Genomic DNA, 22,181 nt, shown 5'->3' on the forward strand with positions numbered 1-22,181 from the left:
AATGCTCTGTTTGGTCTGTTGAATGCTCTGTTGAATGGTCTGTTGAATGCTCTGTTGAATGGTCTGTTGAATGCTCTGTTTGGTCTGTTGAATGTTCTGTTGAATGGTCTGTTGAATGCTCTGTTTGGTCTGAATGTTCTGTTTGGTCTGTTGAATGTTCTGTTTGGTCTGTTGAATGTTCTGTTTGGTCTGTTGAATGTTCTGTTTGGTCTGTTGAATGTTCTGTTTGGTCTGTTGAATGTTCTGTTTGGTCTGTTGAATGTTCTGTTTGGTCTGTTGAATGCTCTGTTTGGTCTGTTGAATGCTCTGTTGAATGCTCTGTTTGGTCTGTTGAATGTTTGGTCTGTTGAATGCTCTGTTTGGTCTGTTGAATGTTTGGTCTGTTGAATGCTCTGTTTGGTCTGTTGAATGTTCTGTTTGGTCTGTTGAATGCTCTGTTTGGTCTGTTGAATGCTCTGTTTGGTCTGTTGAATGCTCTGTTTGGTCTGTTGAATGCTCTGTTGAATGCTCTGTTTGGTCTGTTGAATGTTTGGTCTGTTGAATGCTCTGTTTGGTCTGTTGAATGTTTGGTCTGTTGAATGCTCTGTTTGGTCTGTTGAATGCTCTGTTTGGTCTGTTGAATGCTCTGTTTGGTCTGTTGAATGCTCTGTTTGGTCTGTTGAATGCTCTGTTTGGTCTGTTGAATGCTCTGTTTGGTCTGTTGAATGCTCTGTTTGGTCTGTTGAATGGTATGTTTGGTCTGTTGAATGGTATGTTTGGTCTGTTGAATGGTATGTTTGGTCTGTTGAATGGTATGTTTGGTCTGTTGAATGGTATGTTGAATGCTCTGTTTGGTCTGTTGAATGTTTGGTCTGTTGAATGTTTGGTCTGTTGAATGTTTGGTCTGTTGAATGGTATGTTTGGTCTGTTGAATGCTCTGTTTGGTCTGTTGAATGCTCTGTTTGGTCTGTTGAATGCTCTGTTTGGTCTGTTGAATGCTCTGTTTGGTCTGTTGAATGCTCTGTTTGGTCTGTTGAATGCTCTGTTTGGTCTGTTGAATGCTCTGTTTGGTCTGTTGAATGCTCTGTTTGGTCTGTTGAATGCTCTGTTTGGTCTGTTGAATGCTCTGTTTGGTCTGTTGAATGCTCTGTTTGGTCTGTTGAATGGTATGTTTGGTCTGTTGAATGGTATGTTGAATGCTCTGTTTGGTCTGTTGAATGTTTGGTCTGTTGAATGTTTGGTCTGTTGAATGTTTGGTCTGTTGAATGGTATGTTTGGTCTGTTGAATGGTATGTTTGGTCTGTTGAATGGTATGTTGAATGCTCTGTTTGGTCTGTTGAATGTTTGGTCTGTTGAATGGTATGTTTGGTCTGTTGAATGGTATGTTTGGTCTGTTGAATGCTCTGTTGAATGGTATGTTTGGTCTGTTGAATGATATGTTTGGTCTGTTGAATGGTATGTTGAATGCTCTGTTTGGTCTGTTGAATGTTTGGTCTGTTGAATGTTTGGTCTGTTGAATGTTTGGTCTGTTGAATGTTTGGTCTGTTGAATGTTTGGTCTGTTGAATGGTATGTTTGGTCTGTTTGGACTGTTGAATGGTATGTTTGGACTGTTGAATGGTATGTTTGGACTGTTGAATGGTATGTTTGGACTGTTGAATGGTATGTTTGGACTGTTGAATGGTATGTTTGGACTGTTGAATGGTATGTTTGGACTGTTGAATGGTATGTTTGGACTGTTGAATGGTATGTTTGGACTGTTGAATGGTATGTTTGGACTGTTGAATGGTATGTTTGGACTGTTGAATGGTATGTTGAATGGTATGTTTGGTCTGTTGAATGATATGTTTGGTCTGTTGAATGGTATGTTGAATGCTCTGTTTGGTCTGTTGAATGTTTGGTCTGTTGAATGTTTGGTCTGTTGAATGGAATGTTTGGTCTGTTGAATGGTATGTTTGGTCTGTTTGGACTGTTGAATGGTATGTTTGGTCTGTTTGGACTGTTGAATGGTATGTTTGGTCTGTTTGGACTGTTGAATGGTATGTTTGGTCTGTTGAATGGTATGTTTGGTCTGTTTGGACTGTTGAATGGTATGTTTGGACTGTTGAATGGTATGTTTGGACTGTTGAATGGTATGTTTGGACTGTTGAATGGTATGTTTGGACTGTTGAATGCTCTGTTTGGACTGTTGAATGCTCTGTTTGGTCTGAATGCTCTGTTTGGTCTGAATGCTCTGTTGAATGCTCTGTTGAATGCTCTGTTGAATGCTCTGTTGAATGCTCTGTTGAATGGTCTGTTGAATGCTCTGTTGAATGCTCTGTTGAATGGTCTGTTGAATGCTCTGTTGAATGTTTGGTCTGAATGCTCTGTTTGGTCTGTTGAATGCTCTGTTTGGTCTGTTGAATGCTCTGTTTGGTCTGTTGAATGCTCTGTTTGGTCTGTTGAATGCTCTGTTTGGTCTGTTGAATGCTCTGTTTGGTCTGTTGAATGCTCTGTTTGGTCTGTTGAATGCTCTGTTTGGTCTGTTGAATGCTCTGTTTGGTCTGTTGAATGCTCTGTTTGGTCTGTTGAATGGTATGTTTGGTCTGTTGAATGGTATGTTTGGTCTGTTGAATGGTATGTTGAATGGTCTGTTGAATGGTCTGTTGAATGTTTGGTCTGTTGAATGTTTGGTCTGTTGAATGGTATGTTTGGTCTGTTGAATGGTATGTTTGGTCTGTTGAATGGTATGTTGAATGCTCTGTTTGGTCTGTTGAATGTTTGGTCTGTTGAATGTTTGGTCTGTTGAATGTTTGGTCTGTTAAATGGTCTGTTGAATGCTCTGTTTGGTCTGTTGAATGTTTGGTCTGTTGAATGCTCTGTTTGGTCTGTTGAATGCTCTGTTTGGTCTGTTGAATGCTCTGTTTGGTCTGTTGAATGCTCTGTTTGGTCTGTTGAATGCTCTGTTTGGTCTGTTGAATGCTCTGTTTGGTCTGTTGAATGGTATGTTTGGTCTGTTGAATGGTATGTTTGGTCTGTTGAATGGTATGTTTGGTCTGTTGAATGGTATGTTGAATGTTTGGTCTGTTGAATGTTTGGTCTGTTGAATGGTATGTTTGGTCTGTTGAATGGTATGTTTGGTCTGTTGAATGCTCTGTTTGGTCTGTTGAATGCTCTGTTTGGTCTGTTGAATGCTCTGTTTGGTCTGTTGAATGCTCTGTTTGGTCTGTTGAATGCTCTGTTTGGTCTGTTGAATGTTTGGTCTGTTGAATGCTCTGTTTGGTCTGTTGAATGCTCTGTTTGGTCTGTTGAATGCTCTGTTTGGTCTGTTGAATGCTCTGTTTGGTCTGTTGAATGCTCTGTTTGGTCTGTTGAATGGTATGTTTGGTCTGTTGAATGGTATGTTGAATGCTCTGTTTGGTCTGTTGAATGTTTGGTCTGTTGAATGTTTGGTCTGTTGAATGGTATGTTTGGTCTGTTGAATGGTATGTTTGGTCTGTTGAATGGTATGTTTGGTCTGTTGAATGGTATGTTGAATGCTCTGTTTGGTCTGTTGAATGTTTGGTCTGTTGAATGTTTGGTCTGTTGAATGGTATGTTTGGTCTGTTGAATGGTATGTTTGGTCTGTTGAATGCTCTGTTGAATGGTATGTTTGGTCTGTTGAATGATATGTTTGGTCTGTTGAATGGTATGTTGAATGCTCTGTTTGGTCTGTTGAATGTTTGGTCTGTTGAATGTTTGGTCTGTTGAATGTTTGGTCTGTTGAATGTTTGGTCTGTTGAATGGTATGTTTGGTCTGTTGAATGGTATGTTTGGTCTGTTGAATGGTATGTTTGGTCTGTTTGGACTGTTGAATGGTATGTTTGGACTGTTGAATGGTATGTTTGGACTGTTGAATGGTATGTTTGGACTGTTGAATGGTATGTTTGGACTGTTGAATGGTATGTTTGGACTGTTGAATGGTATGTTTGGACTGTTGAATGGTATGTTTGGACTGTTGAATGGTATGTTTGGTCTGTTGAATGGTATGTTTGGTCTGTTGAATGCTCTGTTGAATGGTATGTTTGGTCTGTTGAATGATATGTTTGGTCTGTTGAATGGTATGTTGAATGCTCTGTTTGGTCTGTTGAATGTTTGGTCTGTTGAATGTTTGGTCTGTTGAATGGAATGTTTGGTCTGTTGAATGGAATGTTTGGTCTGTTGAATGGTATGTTTGGTCTGTTGAATGGTATGTTTGGTCTGTTTGGACTGTTGAATGGTATGTTTGGTCTGTTTGGACTGTTGAATGGTATGTTTGGACTGTTGAATGGTATGTTTGGACTGTTGAATGGTATGTTTGGACTGTTGAATGGTATGTTTGGACTGTTGAATGGTATGTTTGGACTGTTGAATGGTATGTTTGGACTGTTGAATGGTATGTTTGGACTGTTGAATGCTCTGTTTGGTCTGTTGAATGCTCTGTTTGGTCTGAATGCTCTGTTGAATGGTCTGTTGAATGGTCTGTTGAATGCTCTGTTGAATGCTCTGTTGAATGCTCTGTTGAATGGTCTGTTGAATGCTCTGTTGAATGCTCTGTTGAATGCTCTGTTGAATGGTCTGTTGAATGCTCTGTTGAATGTTTGGTCTGAATGCTCTGTTTGGTCTGTTGAATGCTCTGTTTGGTCTGTTGAATGCTCTGTTTGGTCTGTTGAATGCTCTGTTTGGTCTGTTGAATGCTCTGTTTGGTCTGTTGAATGCTCTGTTTGGTCTGTTGAATGCTCTGTTTGGTCTGTTGAATGCTCTGTTTGGTCTGTTGAATGCTCTGTTTGGTCTGTTGAATGCTCTGTTTGGTCTGTTGAATGCTCTGTTTGGTCTGTTGAATGCTCTGTTTGGTCTGTTGAATGCTCTGTTTGGTCTGTTGAATGCTCTGTTTGGTCTGTTGAATGCTCTGTTGAATGCTCTGTTTGGTCTGTTGAATGCTCTGTTGAATGCTCTGTTTGGTCTGTTGAATGCTCTGTTGAATGCTCTGTTGAATGCTCTGTTGAATGCTCTGTTGAATGCTCTGTTGAATGCTCTGTTTGGTCTGTTGAATGCTCTGTTTGGTCTGTTGAATGCTCTGTTTGGTCTGTTGAATGCTCTGTTGAATGCTCTGTTTGGTCTGTTGAATGCTCTGTTTGGTCTGTTGAATGCTCTGTTGAATGCTCTGTTGAATGCTCTGTTGAATGCTCTGTTTGGTCTGTTGAATGCTCTGTTTGGTCTGTTGAATGCTCTGTTTGGTCTGTTGAATGCTCTGTTTGGTCTGTTGAATGCTCCGTTTGGTCTGTTGAATGCTCTGTTTGGTCTGTTGAATGCTCTGTTTGGTCTGTTGAATGCTCTGTTTGGTCTGTTGAATGCTCTGTTTGGTCCGTTGAATGCTCTGTTTGGTCTGAATGCTCTGTTTGGTCTGAATGCTCTGTTTGGTCTGAATGCTCTGTTTGGTCTGTTGAATGCTCTGTCTGTTTGGTCTGTTGAATGGTCGGTCTGTTTGGTCTGTTGAATGGTCGGTCTGTTTGGTCTGTTGAATGGTCGGTCTGTTTGGTCTGTTGAATGGTCGGTCTGTTTGGTCTGTTGAATGGTCGGTCTGTTTGGTCTGTTGAATGGTCGGTCTGTTTGGTCTGTTGAATGGTCTGTCTGTTTGGTCTGTTGAATGGTCTGTCTGTTTGGTCTGTTGAATGGTCTGTCTGTTTGGTCTGTTGAATGCTCTGTTTGGTCTGTTGAATGCTCTGTTTGGTCTGTTGAATGCTCTGTTTGGTCTGTTTGGTCTGTTGAATGGTCTGTTGCTTGTCTTTCTATGTTGCTTTAGTCTTGACTGTCTAATGCTTTCTGTGGCTGTCATAATACACAGCATTAGCCTGGTCCCAGATCTGTTTGTTCTGTTACGAATGACCATAGTTGTTGGCCAGACGACACAAACCGATGTTGTACCAGGCTCGCTCAGCATTATCAGTCAGTTGACTCTGTCTCTCTCTGTAGAGCGCCTCAGTCTAAGCTCCTAAGAGAGGACCAGAACCACAACATGTATGTGGCCGGATGCACCGAGGTAGAAGTTAAGTCTACAGAAGAGGCCTTTGAGGTGTTCTGGAGAGGTAAGATTGTCTCAAACCTTCACTAAACACGTAATCAATTCCATTTTCTTCAAGGGCGCAGCCCGATTCTGACCGTTTGCACAATTTATGCCGCCATTAAAGCCCTTTTTACAGCAATACTGTTTTCTTAAAGTGCTTTACTCGTCCCAGCCACCCAGAGACCAAGTATCATGTTCCTACTATCACAACCCATCCACTCTGTGTTTGACCCGGGCCCTATCATGTTCATACTATCACAACCCATCCATTCTGTGTTTGACCCGGGCCCTATCATGTTCCTACTATCACAACCCATCCATTCTGTGTTTGACCCGGGCCCTATCATGTTCCTACTATCACAACCCATCCATTCTGTGTTTGACCCGGGCCCTATCATGTTCCTACTATCACAACCCATCCATTCTGTGTTTGACCCGGGCCCTATCATGTTCCTACTATCACAACCCATCCATTCTGTGTTTGACCCGGGCCCTATCATGTTCCTACTATCACAACCCATCCATTCTGTGTTTGACCCGGGCCCTATCATGTTCCTACTATCACAACCCATCCATTCTGTGTTTGACCCGGGCCTTATCATGTTCCTGAGTAGGTTATTGAGGTTGGTTGGGTGATTTGGTCGAACTTGATCTCCTGTTCCTTGTTTATAAGTCGGAAGAAGAGACGTATAGCTAACACTCAGGTCAACAGAGAGTCCAGTCTCTCACAGTGATGTTGTATAGCCAACACTCAGGTCAACAGAGAGTCCAGTCTCTCACAGTGATGTTGTATAGCCAACACTCAGGTCAACAGAGAGTCCAGTCTCTCACAGTGATGTTGTATAGCCAACACTCAGGTCAACAGAGAGTCTCTCCCACAGTGTGATGTTGTATAGCCAACACTCAGGTCAACAGAGAGTCCAGTCTCTCCCACAGTGTGATGTTGTATAGCCAACACTCAGGTCAACAGAGTCTCTCCCACAGTGTGATGTTGTATAGCCAACACTCAGGTCAACAGAGAGTCCAGTCTCTCCCACAGTGTGATGTTGTATAGCCAACACTCAGGTCAACAGAGAGTCCAGTCTCTCCCACAGTGTGATGTTGTATAGCCAACACTCAGGTCAACAGAGAGTCCAGTCTCTCCCACAGTGTGATGTTGTATAGCCAACACTCAGGTCAACAGAGAGTCCAGTCTCTCCCACAGTGTGATGTTGTATAGCCAACACTCAGCTCAACAGAGAGTCTCTCCCACAGTGTGATGTTGTATAGCCAACACTCAGCTCAACAGAGAGTCTCTCCCACAGTGTGATGTTGTATAGCCAACACTCAGCTCAACAGAGAGTCCAGTCTCTCAGTGATGTTGTATAGCCAACACTCAGGTCAACAGAGAGTCCAGTCTCTCACAGTGATGTTGTATAGCCAACACTCAGGTCAACAGAGAGTCCAGTCTCTCACAGTGATGTTGTATAGCCAACACTCAGCTCAACAGAGTCCAGTCTCTCACAGTGATGTTGTATATGTGTGTTGATGTTAGGCTGACTGTCTGGTTATGTTACAGGACAGAAGAAGAGACGTATAGCCAACACTCAGGTTAACAGTGAGTCCAGTCTCTCACAGTGATGTTGTATAGCCAACACTCAGCTCAACAGAGAGTCTCTCCCACAGTGTGATGTTGTATAGCCAACACTCAGGTCAACAGAGAGTCTATCCCACAGTGTGATGTTGTATAGCCAACACTCAGGTCAACAGAGAGTCCCTCTCACAGTGATGTTGTATAGCCAACACTCAGCTTAACAGAGTCCAGTCTCTCACAGTGATGTTGTATAGCCAACACTCAGCTCAACAGAGAGTCCAGTCTCTCCCAGTGATGTTGTATAGCCAACACTCAGCTCAACAGAGAGTCCAGTCTCTCACAGTGATGTTGTATAGCCAACACTCAGCTCAACAGAGAGTCCAGTCTCTCACAGTGATGTTGTATAGCCAACACTCAGCTCAACAGAGAGTCCAGTCTCTCACAGTGATGTTGTATAGCCAACACTCAGCTCAACAGAGAGTCCCTCTCACAGTGATGTTGTATAGCCAACACTCAGCTCAACAGAGAGTCCAGTCTCTCACAGTGATGTTGTATAGCCAACACTCAGGTCAACAGAGAGTCTCTCCCACAGTGTGATGTTGTATAGGTGTATTGATGTTAGGCTGACTGTCTGGTTATGTTACAGGACAGAAGAAGAGACGTATAGCCAACACTCAGCTCAACAGAGAGTCTCTCCCACAGTGTGATGTTGTATTGATGTTAGGCTGACTGTCTGGTTATGTTACAGGACAGAAGAAGAGACGTATAGCCAACACTCAGCTCAACAGAGAGTCCAGTCGCTCCCACAGTGTCTTCATCATCAAGCTGGCCCAGGCTCCCCTGGATGCAGATGGGGACAACATCTTACAGGTAATATCATATATAATACATGGCTCTTTTATCTCATCTCCTTCTCTTCAATGGAATCAAGACAAGAATCCCACTCCTTAACCACTCTGTTGGTCTGACCAATCGGAATCCATGTTTCAAGGTGATGGTGATCACGTGGACTGGGAAATGTTCTGTGTTGACTCTGAGAATAACACTGACGTATACAATGACCTGGTGACTGGGTTCATCAGGAAGTGGATAGAGGATGTTGTTCCTACTGTGACTGGGTTCATCAGGAAGTGGATAGAGGATGTTGTTCCTACTGTGACTGGGTTCATCAGGAAGTGGATAGAGGATGTTGTTCCTACTGTGCCTGGGTTCCTACTGTGACTGGGTTCCACAGGAAGTGGATAGAGGATGTTGTTCCTACTGTGACTGGGTTCGTCAGGAAGTGGATAGAGGATGTTGTTCCTACTGTGACTGGGTTCGTCAGGAAGTGGATAGAGGATGTTGTTCCTACTGTGACTGGGTTCGTCAGGAAGTGGATAGAGGATGTTGTTCCTACTGTGACTGGGTTCATCAGGAAGTGGATAGAGGATGTTGTTCCTACTGTGACTGGGTTCATCAGGAAGTGGATAGAGGATGTTGTTCCCACTGTGACTGGGTTCATCAGGAAGTGTATAGAGGATGTTGTTCCTACTGTGACTGGGTTCATCAGGAAGTGGATAGAGGATGTTGTTCCTACTGTGACTGGGTTCATCAGGAAGTGTATAGAGGATGTTGTTCCTACTGTGACTGGGTTCATCAGGAAGTGGATAGAGGATGTAGTTCCTACTGTGACTGGGTTCGTCAGGAAGTGGATAGAGGATGTTGTTCCTACTGTGACTGGGTTCATCAGGAAGTGGATAGAGGATGTTGTTCCTACTGTGACTGGGTTCATCAGGAAGTGGATAGAGGATGTTGTTCCTACTGTGACTGGGTTCATCAGGAAGTGGATAGAGGATGTTGTTCCTACTGTGACTGGGTTCATCAGGAAGTGGATAGAGGATGTTGTTCCCACTGTGACTGGGTTCGTCAGGAAGTACATAGAGGATGTTGTTCCCACTGTGACTGGGTTCATCAGGAAGTGGATAGAGGATGTTGTTCCTACTGTGACTGGGTTCATCAGGAAGTGGATAGAGGATGTTGTTCCCACTGTGACTGGGTTCATCAGGAAGTGGATAGAGGATGTTGTTCCTACTGTGACTGGGTTCATCAGGAAGTGGATAGAGGATGTTGTTCCCACTGTGACTGGGTTCATCAGGAAGTGGATAGAGGATGTTGTTCCCACTGTGACTGGGTTCATCAGGAAGTGGATAGAGGATGTTGTTCCTACTGTGACTGGGTTCATCAGGAAGTGAATAGAGGATGTTGTTCCTACTGTGACTGGGTTCATCAGGAAGTGGATAGAGGATGTTGTTCCCACTGTGACTGGGTTCATCAGGAAGTGCATCATAGAGGATGTTGTTCCTACTGTGACTGGGTTCATCAGGAAGTACATAGAGGATGTTGTTCCTACTGTGACTGGGTTCATCAGGAAGTGGATAGAGGATGTTGTTCCTACTGTGACTGGGTTCATCAGGAAGTGGATAGAGGATGTTGTTCTTACTGTGACTCGGTTCATCAGGAAGTACATAGAGGATGTTGTTCCTACTGTGACTGGGTTCATCAGGAAGTGAATAGAGGATGTTGTTCCTACTGTGACTGGGTTCATCAGGAAGTGAATAGAGGATGTTGTTCCTACTGTGACTGGGTTCATCAGGAAGTGGATAGAGGATGTTGTTCCTACTGTGACTGGGTTCATCAGGAAGTGGATAGAGGATGTTGTTCCTACTGTGACTGGGTTCATCAGGAAGTGGATAGAGGATGTTGTTCCTACTGTGACTGGGTTCATCAGGAAGTGGATAGAGGATGTTGTTCCTACTGTGACTGGGTTCATCAGGAAGTGGATAGAGGATGTTGTTCCTACTGTGACTGGGTTCATCAGGAAGTGGATAGAGGATGTTGTTCCCACTGTGACTGGGTTCATCAGGAAGTGGATAGAGGATGTTGTTCCTACTGTGACTGGGTTCATCAGGAAGTGGATAGAGGATGTTGTTCCTACTGTGACTGGGTTCATCAGGAAGTGGATAGAGGATGTTCCCACTGTGACTGGGTTCATCAGGAAGTACATAGAGGATGTTGTTCCCACTGTGACTGGGTTCATCAGGAAGTGGATAGAGGATGTAGTTCCCACTGTGACTGGGTTCATCAGGAAGTACATAGAGGATGTTGTTCCCACTGTGACTGGGTTCATCAGGAAGTGGATAGAGGATGTAGTTCCTACTGTGACTGGGTTCATCAGGAAGTGGATAGAGGATGTTGTTCCTACTGTGACTGGGTTCATCAGGAAGTGGATAGAGGACGTAGTTCCTACTGTGACTGGGTTCATCAGGAAGTGGATAGAGGATGTTGTTCCTACTGTGACTGGGTTCATCAGGAAGTGGATAGAGGATGTAGTTCCTACTGTGACTGGGTTCATCAGGAAGTGGCTAGAGGATGTTGTTCCTACTGTGACTGGGTTCATCAGGAAGTGGCTAGAGGATGTTGTTCCTACTGTGACTTTTTTACTGTGAGTTTCACTCCAGTAGCAAGAAATGGCTGTTTTGGGGCCGTAGCGCCCGGCTGTTGTTTTGGGGCCGTAGCGCCCGGCTGCTGTTTTGGGGCCGTAGCGCCCGGCTGCTGTTTTGGGGCAGTAGCGCCCGGCTGCTGTTTTGGGGCCGTAGCGCCCGGCTGCTGTTTTGGGGCCGTAGCGCCCGGCTGCTGTTTTGGGGCCGTAGCGCCCGGCTGCTGTTTTGGGGCCGTAGCGCCCGGCTGCTGTTTTGGGGCCGTAGCGCCCGGCTGCTGTTTTGGGGCCGTAGCGCCCGGCTGCTGTTTTGGGGCCGTAGCGCCCGGCTGTTGTTTTGGGGCCGTAGCGCCCGGCTGTTGTTTTGGGGCCGTAGCGCCCGGCTGTTGTTTTGGGGCCGTAGCGCCCGGCTGTTGTTTTGGGGCCGTAGCGCCCGGCTGCTGTTTTGGGGCCGTAGCGCCCGGCTGCTGTTTTGGGGCCGTAGCGCCCGGCTGTTGTTTTGGGGCCGTAGCGCCCGGCTGTTGTTTTGGGGCCGTAGCGCCCGGCTGTTGTTTTGGGGCCGTAGCGCCCGGCTGTTGTTTTGGGGCCGTAGCGCCCGGCTGTTGTTTTGGGGCCGTAGCGCCCGGCTGTTGTTTTGGGGCCGTAGCGCCCGGCTGCTGTTTTGGGGCCGTAGCGCCCGGCTGTTGTTTTGGGGCCGTAGCGCCCGGCTGTTGTTTTGGGGCCGTAGCGCCCGGCTGTTGTTTTGGGGCCGTAGCGCCCGGCTGTTGTTTTGGGGCCGTAGCGCCCGGCTGTTGTTTTGGGGCCGTAGCGCCCGGCTGTTGTTTTGGGGCCGTAGCGCCCGGCTGCTGTTTTGGGGCCGTAGCGCCCGGCTGTTGTTTTGGGGCCGTAGCGCCCGGCTGCTGCTCTACATCCACTGGCATTTCAACCAATGAAGAGGCTAAAATTCATTATTTCGCATTGGGATTTATTTTCCCTTCGATCCGAACAATTGGCAGTCGCCAATTTGATTTATTGGCAAAAATAAATAACGTCCAAAAGCCAGCTATTATGGCTAATGGAAACTATGCACATAGACATTGGACACTGGTCACTTTAATGTTTACATCAGGCATTTACAAACTGTCTTGTCCCATGACCCCAATTTGATATTGAAAAATTCTTGTGACCCCAACCATGTGGGGGAAAAATGTTAACAGCAGCCAATGTTGACTTTTTTAGTTGGGGCTATAGCAGTCAATTGAAAAACATTAACAGTATTTTTGTCTTCTCAACTCACCATCACATACTGTTAATGTGGGGCTATGATGATAGTCAATTTCAAACTAGTCTTACATTATGTATCTTATCTCACCACCACTAATGAGATGGGTGTGGCTTGATGCATGTTGTGTCAGAACTTCTCAAAGTTAGGAGGTCGACAGTGGGCACCTCATCTCTGCTGTCACATCCAACCTGGATCGATGTTTGGTTTTAATGCAGACGAGAGCACTGAATCCAGCTTCACACCGATATGAGCTGGCGACGTGTACCATGAGTTTTAATGGAGTTGGAAGTCTAAGATTTCTCAGGTCTGGGATCCCAGTGGTTTTGAACGCTGCATTAATGCTCAGAGGGAGACGGCAGGGTGTTCCCCTTGATTCAGGACCCAAAACTCCTCCGTAGTGACCCGGGAATGTGTTATCTGCAGCAGTCGGTCACATGACGGCTCGATCAGCTGTTCGATTTCACTTACTGGCATGTCAACTGAGCCGAACGGATCGGGAAGTAGGTCCCAAAGGGCTCTTCCGAGCGTCGGAGGTGAGCAGTCAGAACTGGTGTGGGACACCGATGCTGTCTTCTGTTAGAAACATGCACAGCCAAGGGAAGGGGATAAGAATGGTTTCCTCTGAGTCCACTGATCACTCCTCTGCAGTATGGTTTTGTATTTCCCGTGCGTGCTACGCTAACCTATGGATTTTATTTTAAAAGATGGTCATACATACGATCTTTTAGCTATCTGGAAGTTGGCAGATCGGTGGTACCGACTTCAAACGAGTCCCGTCACGTTTCCGTGAGAAGACCGATTTTCGGGATGTCTCCTGGTCTTGCCAAACACTGCTGTAGCTTTGCCACCTTCCACCGCAGATGTGAAAGGCTGATATCTCTAGCCTAAACAGATTCATTTGTCTTTTATTTTATTTTGATAATTTGTTTTCTGTGGGGGTATGGACATTGACTATAGGGGGGGTAAAAATAACTGTCTAGTTGAAGAGTAAATATGTATAAATGTTTTACTTTGTGTGCTCAGGATAAGAACCAGGTGAGCGTCAGTCAGCTGTGCCTGGTTGACTTGGCGGGGAGTGAGCGCACGAGCAGGACCCGGGCAGAGGGCAACCGCCTCAGAGAAGCAGGTGGGTTCTAGTCACTTTCCATTCATCAATGTCAGGGTTCTCCCCGGGATGTTTTAACAAGGTGGGGCTTCTGAGTACTGTGGGGGGGAGGTCCTTTTGAACACCTGCATCTGTCATCTAGAGCCTTCAATGGTATTAAACAAAGGGAGCCTTCAATGGTATTAAACAAAGGGAGCCTTCAATGGTATTAAACAAAGGGAGCCTTCAATGGTATTAAAGGGAATTCTTTGGGGAGAACCCTGAGTATAAATGTTGTTATTAAACAGGGAATTCTTTGGGGAACCCTGAGTATAAATGTTGTTATTAAACAGGGAGTTCTTTGGGGAGAACCCCAAGTATAAATGTTATTAAACAGGGAATTCTTTGGGGAACCCCGAGTATAAATGTTATTAAACAGGGAATTCTTTGGGGAGAACCCCAAGTATAAATGTTGTTATTAAACAGAGAATTCTTTGGGGAACACCGAGTATAAATGTTATTAAACAGGGAATTCTTTGGGGAGAACCCCAAGTATAAATGTTATTAAACAGGGAATTCTTTGGGGAGAACCCCAAGTATAAATCTTATTAAACAGGGAATTCTTTGGGGAGAACCCCAAGTATAAATGTTGTTATTAAACAGGGAATTCTTTGGGGAGAACCCCAAGTATAAATGTTGTTATTAAACAGGGAATTCTTTGGGGAGAACCCCAAGTATAAATGTTGTTATTAAACAGGGAATTCTTTGGGGAACCCCGAGTATAAATGTTGTTATTAAACAGGGAATTCTTTGGGGAGAACCCCAAGTATAAATGTTGTTATTAAACAGGGAATTCTTTGGGGAGAACCCCAAGTATAAATGTTGTTATTAAACAGGGAATTCTTTGGGGAACCCCGAGTATAAATGTTATTAAACAGGGAATTCTTTGGGGAGAACCCCAAGTATAAATGTTGTTATTAAACAGGGAATTCTTTGGGGAACCCCGAGTATAAATGTTATTAAACAGGGAATTCTTTGGGGAGAACCCCAAGTATAAATGTTATTAAACAGGGAATTCTTTGGAGAACCCCGAGTATAAACAGGGAATTCTTTGTGGAGAACCCCGAGTATAAATAGGGAATTCTTTGGGGAGAACCCCGAGTATAAATGTTGTTATTAAACTGGGAATTCTGTGGGGAACCCCAAGTATAAATGTTGTTATTAAACTGGGAATTCTGTGGGGAACCCCAAGTATAAATGTTGTTATTAAACTGGGAATTCTGTGGGGAACCCTGAGTATAAATAGGGAATTCTTTGGGGAGAACCCCGAGTATAAATGTTGTTATTAAACTGGGAATTCTGTGGGGAACCCTGAGTATAAACAGGGAATTCTTTGTGGAGAACCCCGAGTATAAATAGGGAATTCTTTGGGGAGAACACCGAGTATAAATAGGGAATTCTTTGTGGAGAACCCCGAGTATAAATGTTATCCACTACCAGAAAACGTTGTTTATAGTTGGGCTGCTGAAGAAAGCTCACATTTTCTTCAGGAAATATTCCTTTTCTGCTTTTTAAGTTCAAATGTATATTTCTGATTGCAGGTAACATCAACCAGTCGCTCATGACTTTGAGGACGTGTATGGAAGTGCTTCGGGAGAATCAAATGTGTGGCACAAACAAGGTTCGGATTGCATGTCATACATTCTGGACCATATATGTACTCCATACTACCCTTGTGTATATGAGGCTGTAGGCAGTGGAACCAACTAGGTACATTTGGGGATATGCATCTGTACTGCACCACATTATCTGGCAGTATACTGTACCGCTCTGTAATTGGCCTTGCTGCATCATAGGGTCTGTATTTGGCAGAGTAGATGGGCCATGTTCTATCGTAGGGTCTGTATTTGGCAGAGTAGACAGGCCATGCTGTATCGTAGGGTCTGTATTTGGCAGAGTAGACAGGCCATGCTGTATCGTAGGGTCTGTATTTGGCAGAGTAGACAGGCCATGCTGCATCATAGGGTCTGTATTTGGCAGAGTAGACGGGCCATGCTGCATCATAGGGTCTGTATTTGGCAGAGTAGACGGGCCATGCTGTATCATAGGGTCTGTATTTGGCAGAGTAGACAGGCCATGCTGTATCATAGGGTCTGTATTTGGCAGAGTAGACAGGCCATGCTGTATCATAGGGTCTGTATTTGGCAGAGTAGACAGGCCATGCTGTATCATAGGGTCTGTATTTGACAGAGTAGACGGGCCATGCTGCATCATAGGGTCTGTATTTGGCAGAGTAGACGGGCCATGCTGCATCATAGGGTCTGTATTTGGCAGAGTAGACGGGCCATGCTGCATCATAGGGTCTGTATTTGGCAGAGTAGACAGGCCATGCTGTATCATAGGGTCTGTATTTGGCAGAGTAGACAGGCCATGCTGTATCATAGGGTCTGTATTTGGCAGAGTAGACAGGCCATGCTGTATCATAGGGTCTGTATTTGGCAGAGTAGACGGGCCATGCTGTATCATAGGGTCTGTATTTGGCAGAGTAGACGGGCCATGCTGTATCATAGGGTCTGTATTTGGCAGAGTAGACGGGCCATGCTGTATCATAGGTTCTGTATTTGGCAGAGTAGACATGCCATGCTGTATCATAGGGTCTGTATTTGGCAGAGTAGACAGGCCATGCTGCATCATAGGGTCTGTATTTGGCAGAGTAGACAGGCCATGCTGTATCATAGGGTCTGTATTTGGCAGAGTAGACAGGCCATGCTGTATCATAGGGTCTGTATTTGGCAGAGTAGACAGGCCATGCTGCATCATAGGGTCTGTATTTGGCAGAGTAGACAGGCCATGCTGCATCATAGGGTCTGTATTTGGCAGAGTAGACAGGCCATGCTGTATTATCATATGCTTGTGATGCCTGTAATACCTTCTGCACATTTATGTTGATAAGTAGCTAAATACATCCGAGGACAAAAACCAAAATATTTTAATCTGTGCAAAAACTTTGGTTGCTATAGCTGTTTTTCCATCCAATTAGGCGGCAAATTTTCCCACCAAATGGACTATATCAATCAGTGATGGCGTAGTGCATAAAATGTACTTATTCACGTATGTTTTCATGTACCAAAATAAAGATGTAAAGTTCAATATGTTTCCATCACATTTTCAACGCTACTGTTAGTTTAGTCACAACTGTTGCATTAAATAGCAAATGTGTCTCCTCTGGTCTTGACATGTGCTCTGTAGCTAACAGCTGGCAGATAGTGCTGGTAGCCTAGTCTACATGATGAGTTTATTATGGATAAGAGTGAGGATATTTTTTATTAGTCAAGCATCCGTCGTCATGTCACCAGAATAAGACCCTCGATATTTATTGGACAGGAGCATCAAGATCACCACCGTGCTCTTTCACCACCCTGTGAAGTTCATCACTTATTGCATCTGCAGCTTAATAAACTGCCTGCTTTCCTAAATCAAAGGGGGAGGACTCAAGTTCACTTCCATGAGATGGTTATTATATCAATATTTGTGCATAAAAGCATTTCCACCGCCATTTCTCGCATAATTAATTTTTACAGACACAATAAAGGTCCCACCATGTTGAACAAATCTGTTTGGCATTTATAAAATGGTACCGAAAGTTCCAGTTTCCATCACAGCTGTCATGACTTTACACTGTGGATGGAAACGAGGTTAGTGGCTAACAAAAATGGTTGCTATGCAGGTTAGTGGCTAACAAAAATGGTTGCTATGCAGGTTAGTGGCTAACAATAATGGTTGCTATGCAGGTTAGTGGCTAACAATAATGGTTGCTATGCAGGTTAGTGGCTAACAATAATGGTTGCTATGCAGGTTAGTGGCTAACAATAATGGTTGCTATGCAGGTTAGTGGCTAACAATAATGGTTGCTATGCAGGTTAGTGCCTAACAAAAATGGTTGCTATGCAGGCTGGTGGCTAACAATAATGGTTGCTATGCAGGTTAGTGGCTAACAATAATGGTTGCTATGCAGGTTAGTGCCTAACAAAAATGGTTGCTATGCAGGTTAGTGGCTAACAAAAATGGTTGCTATGCAGGTTAGTGCCCAACATAATGGTTGCTATGCAGGTTAGTGCCCAACAAAAATGGTTGCTATGCAGGCTGGCTAACGTCTGAAGCTACAAATGTCTACAGTTGGAAGGGCAGCAAATGCATTGAATTAGGAATTCAGCTAGTAATTTAATAGGATCTTTATGAGCAAACTCCATTTTGTCTAGTTTCATAGCTTTTTATTTACTTTGATATATCCATGATAATGTTGTATGATTTCTCCTGGATCAGGAAACATACACAGCATTCTCTGTACAGGCCAGGTTGAATTTCTAAAGGGAAACATGGTTTTCCGAGGTCAGGCGGACAGCAAGGTTTATACAAACCATAACTGTTGGAAATCCAATGCTAGGCTAGAAGCTGTGTGTTAATACGTGTCGTATTGCTTATAGTAACATTGGTCGCGTGTCAGAGGGGTTGTTGGTCTGTGTGAATCCTTAGGACTGGGCTAAAGTTTAGCCCGGGGCTAACAACGTGTGACTACATGCTAATCCAGCCCAGAGCCAGTCTAGCCTGGGGCTAAGAACAAGACACTATGAACAGGCCTAATGTAAATCTCTCTCTTCCAGATGGTTCCATACCGTGACTCCAAGGTGACTCACTTGTTCAAGAACTACTTCGACGGGGAGGGTAAAGTACGGATGGTTGTATGTGTCAATCCTAAAGCCGACGACTACGAAGAAACCATGGTGAGTCCATTATCCCCTACTTGGAATAATTCTCTTCTTTAGGTGTTGTTTTCAGGAGTGTATGTGTCTTTGTGCCTGACATTTTTCTATGGTGCCAAAATGACTGACTGATTGAACCCACAGTCTTGGCTTTGAGCTTCATGCTTTTACTTACTGAGCCACACCGGTCCATTGTTGATTTGTCTGTTTCTGTAGCTGGGGATCTGTCTGTTTCTGTAGCTGGGGATCTGTCTGTGTTTCTGTAGCTGGGGATCTGTCTGTGTTTCTGTAGCTGGGGATCTGTCTGTGTTTCTGTAGCTGGGGATCTGTCTGTGTTTCTGTAGCTGGGGATCTGTCTGTGTTTCTGTAGCTGGGGATCTGTCTGTGTTTCTGTAGCTGGGGATCTGTCTGTGTTTCTGTAGCTGGGGATCTGTCTGTGTTTCTGTAGCTGGGGATCTGTCTGTGTTTCTGTAGCTGGGGATCTGTCTGTGTTTCTGTAGCTGGGGATCTGTCTGTGTTTCTGTAGCTGGGGATCTGTCTGTGTTTCTGTAGCTGGGGATCTGTCTGTGTTTCTGTAGCTGGGGATCTGTCTGTGTTTCTGTAGCTGGGGATCTGTCTGTGTTTCTGTAGCTGGGGATCTGTCTGTGTTTCTGTAGCTGGGGATCTGTCTGTGTTTCTGTAGCTGGGGATCTGTCTGTGTTTCTGTGGCTGGGGATCTGTCTGTGTTTCTGTGGCTGGGGATCTGTCTGTGTTTCTGTGGCTGGGGATCTGTCTGTGTTTCTGTGGCTGGGGATCTGTCTGTGTTTCTGTGGCTGGGGATATGTCTGTGTTTCTGTGGCTGGGGATCTGTCTGTGTTTCTGTGGCTGGGGATCTGTCTGATCTGTGTTTGTTTCTGCAGTTGGTGATGCGTTTTGCTGAGATGACCCAGGAGGTAGAGGTAGCGAGGCCCGTGGACAGGCCCATCTGTGGCTTAGCTGCTGGGCGCCGGCAGAAAAACCAAGCCTTCAAAGACGAGTTGTCGCGACGCCTGGAGGAACGAGGAGGTCCTGTCAACGCAGGTAGAGAGGGTGGCTGTAGGGTTAGGGTTAGGGTTAGGTTACTCTCCGTCAGAACCACCAACCCGCGACGCCTGGAGGAACGAGGAGGTCCTGTCAATGCAGGTAGAGAGGGTGGCTGTTGCACTTTGAGTAATAATATTTATCATGCCACTTGCCAGAAGCTTTTATTCAAAGGCACAGTGACGGTATACAGAGACTTCAGAAAGTATTCATACCCCTTGACTTATTCTACGTTTTGTTACAGCCTGAATTCAGAATGGATTAAATTGTTTTATTCAAAGTCACTCACGGCACAGTGACGGTATAAGTCACTCACGGCACAGTGACGGTATAAGTCACTCACGGCACAGTGACGGTATAAGTCACTCACGGCACAGTGACGGTATAAGTCACTCACGGCACAGTGACGGTATAAGTCACTCACGGCACAGTGACGGTATACAGAGACTTCAGAAAGTATTCATACCCCTTGACTTAGTCTACGTTTTGTTACAGCCTGAATTCAGAATGGATTAAATTGTTTTTCTCACCCGTCTACACACACTACCCCATAATGTCAAAGTGACAACAACATGTTTTTAGAAATGTATTGACAATAAAATACAGCTATCTAATTTACATAAGTATTCACACCTCCGAGTCAATACATGTTAGAATCACCTTTGGCAGCGATTTGAGTCTTTCTGGGTAAGTCTCAGAGCTCACACCTGGATTGTACAATATTTGCCTTTTTTTTTTTTTTTTTTTAATTATTATTATTATTATTTTCAAAATTATTGAAACTCTGTCAAATTGGTTGTTGATCATTGCTAGAAAACCATTTTCAAGTCTTACCATAGATTTTCAACTTGGCCACTCAGGAACATTCAATGTCTTCTTGGTAAGCAGTGTCTATTCGACCTTGTGTTTTAGGTTATTGTCCTGCTGAAAGGTGAACTAATCTCCCAGTGTCTAGTGGAAAGCAGACTGAACCAGGTTTTCCTCTAGGATTTTGCCTGTCGTTAGCTCAATACCGTTTATTTTCTATCCTGAAAAACTCCCCAGTCCTTAATTATTACAAGCATACCCATAACATGATGCAGCCACAACTATGCTTGAAAATATGGAGAGTGGTACTCAGTAATGTGTTGTATTGGATTTGCCCCAAACATAACACTTTGTATTCAGGACAAAAAGTGAATTTCTTTGCCACATTTTTTGCAGTATTACTTTAGTGCCTTGATGCAAACAGGATGCATGTTTTGGAATGTTTTTGTTCTGTACAGGATTCCTTCTTTTCACTTGTCAAGTAGGTTAGTATTGTGGAGTAACTACAATGTTGTTGATCCATCCTTAGTTTTACTCCTTTCACAGCCATTAAACTGTAACTGTTTCAAAGTAACCATTGGCCTCATGGTGAAATCCCTGAGAGGTTTCCTTCCTCTCCGGCAACTGAGTTAGGAAGGACGCCTGTATCTTTGTAGTGACTGGGTGTATTGATACACCATCCAAAGTGTAATTAATAACTTCACCATGCGCAAAAGGATATTCAATGTCTGCTTTTTTAAAATGTTTACCCATCTACCAATAGGTGCCCTTTGCAAGGCATTGGGAAACCTCCCTGGTCTTTGTGGTTGAATCTGTGTTTAAAATTTACTGCTCGACTGAGGGACCTTACAGATAATTGAATGTGTGGGGTACAGAGATGAGGTAGTCATTCAGAAATCATCTTAAATACTATTATTTCACACAGAGTGAGTCCATGACACTTATGTGACTTGTTAAGCACATATTTACTCCTGAACTTAAGGCTTGACATAACAAAGGGGTTGAATACTTAATGACTCAAGACATAATTTTTTTGGGGAAAACATTATTCTACTTTGACATTATGGAGTATTGTGTGTAGGCCAGTGGCAATTCAGGCTGTAACAATAATGTGTTAGAAGTTGTTTAGGAGCTTATTTTTCAGAGTAAATAACTCAGACACTAGCTTACCCAAGTTTAATTCTTCCCAAAGGTTCTGTACAGCTGTAATTCAGACAACCCAACATGTGTCCCATCCAGATATTCATATCCCACTTAAGACACTCCTCCTTCTCTCCAATCCTTCTTATGGTTTAACAGGAAAAGAGTAACAAGATCCCAAACCCTTATTACTCCCTTCAGGTGACCTGTCCTCACCTCCTGACCTCAACCCCTCCTTCACCTAATCCACAGATGTCCATCTGTCTCCCCTGTATCAACATGGTGCTCTGCTCCCGTCCCCCAACACGTTCCACAGCTATCTGTCCTTCTACAGAGACCCAGTCTGTTTCTCTCCTTAATATACTATGCGTCTGATCTATCACGTCTTTAATATCTCAATGATCAAAATGTCGAATCCAACAAAGTCGAGGTGTGAACACTTGCTGAAGACACTACGTTTTGTTTCTCGTAGGAGTATGTTATCTGATAGTGGGGTAAATGATGGGTCGCTAGGTGCCACGGTCTTATCCAATGTGTTTTAGTTCTGAACTGTGTTCTGTTTCCCCCTCTGGGTCTAGAATCCACCCAGTCAGTGATGCACCAACTGCTCCAGAACCTTCCCCCTCTGCCTGCCAGCGAGATCACGGACCCCCATGATGACGTCACTCTGCCCCGCCTCATAGAGGCGCTGGAGAAGAGACACAAGATCAGGCAGATGATGACCCAGGAGTACAACAGGGCTGGTAGGATGATGACCCAGGAGTACAACAGGGCTGGTAGGATGGGGACCCAGGAGTACAACAGGGCTGGTAGGATGGGGACCCAGGAGTACAACAGGGCTGGTAGGATGGGGACCCAGGAGTACCGACAGGGCTGGTAGGATGGGGACCCAGGAGTACCGACAGGGCTGGTAGGATGGGGACCCAGGAGTACGACAGGGCTGGTAGGATGGGGACCCAGGAGTACAACAGGGCTGGTAG

At 44.6% G+C, this 22,181-nt stretch overlaps 1 protein-coding gene across 3 annotated transcripts in view; it reads left to right on the plus strand.

Moving 5' to 3' along the window:
* Nucleotides 1–22,181, plus strand: part of kif23 (kinesin family member 23) — a 70,388-nt gene that overhangs the window by 18,964 nt on the left and 29,243 nt on the right. For all 3 annotated transcript variants that reach the window (XM_039017811.1, XM_039017813.1, XM_039017814.1), the window contains 7 exons: nucleotides 5,949–6,061; nucleotides 8,361–8,482; nucleotides 13,375–13,477; nucleotides 15,037–15,116; nucleotides 18,097–18,216; nucleotides 19,095–19,254; nucleotides 21,780–21,944. In XM_039017811.1, the coding sequence (XP_038873739.1) occupies nucleotides 5,949–6,061; nucleotides 8,361–8,482; nucleotides 13,375–13,477; nucleotides 15,037–15,116; nucleotides 18,097–18,216; nucleotides 19,095–19,254; nucleotides 21,780–21,944 (863 nt within the window). The remainder of the gene's footprint in view (nucleotides 1–5,948; nucleotides 6,062–8,360; nucleotides 8,483–13,374; nucleotides 13,478–15,036; nucleotides 15,117–18,096; nucleotides 18,217–19,094; nucleotides 19,255–21,779; nucleotides 21,945–22,181) is intronic.

The sequence above is a fragment of the Salvelinus namaycush genome, chromosome 21 (assembly GCF_016432855.1).
Source record: "Salvelinus namaycush isolate Seneca chromosome 21, SaNama_1.0, whole genome shotgun sequence".
Taxonomy (NCBI): Eukaryota; Metazoa; Chordata; class Actinopteri; order Salmoniformes; family Salmonidae; genus Salvelinus; species Salvelinus namaycush.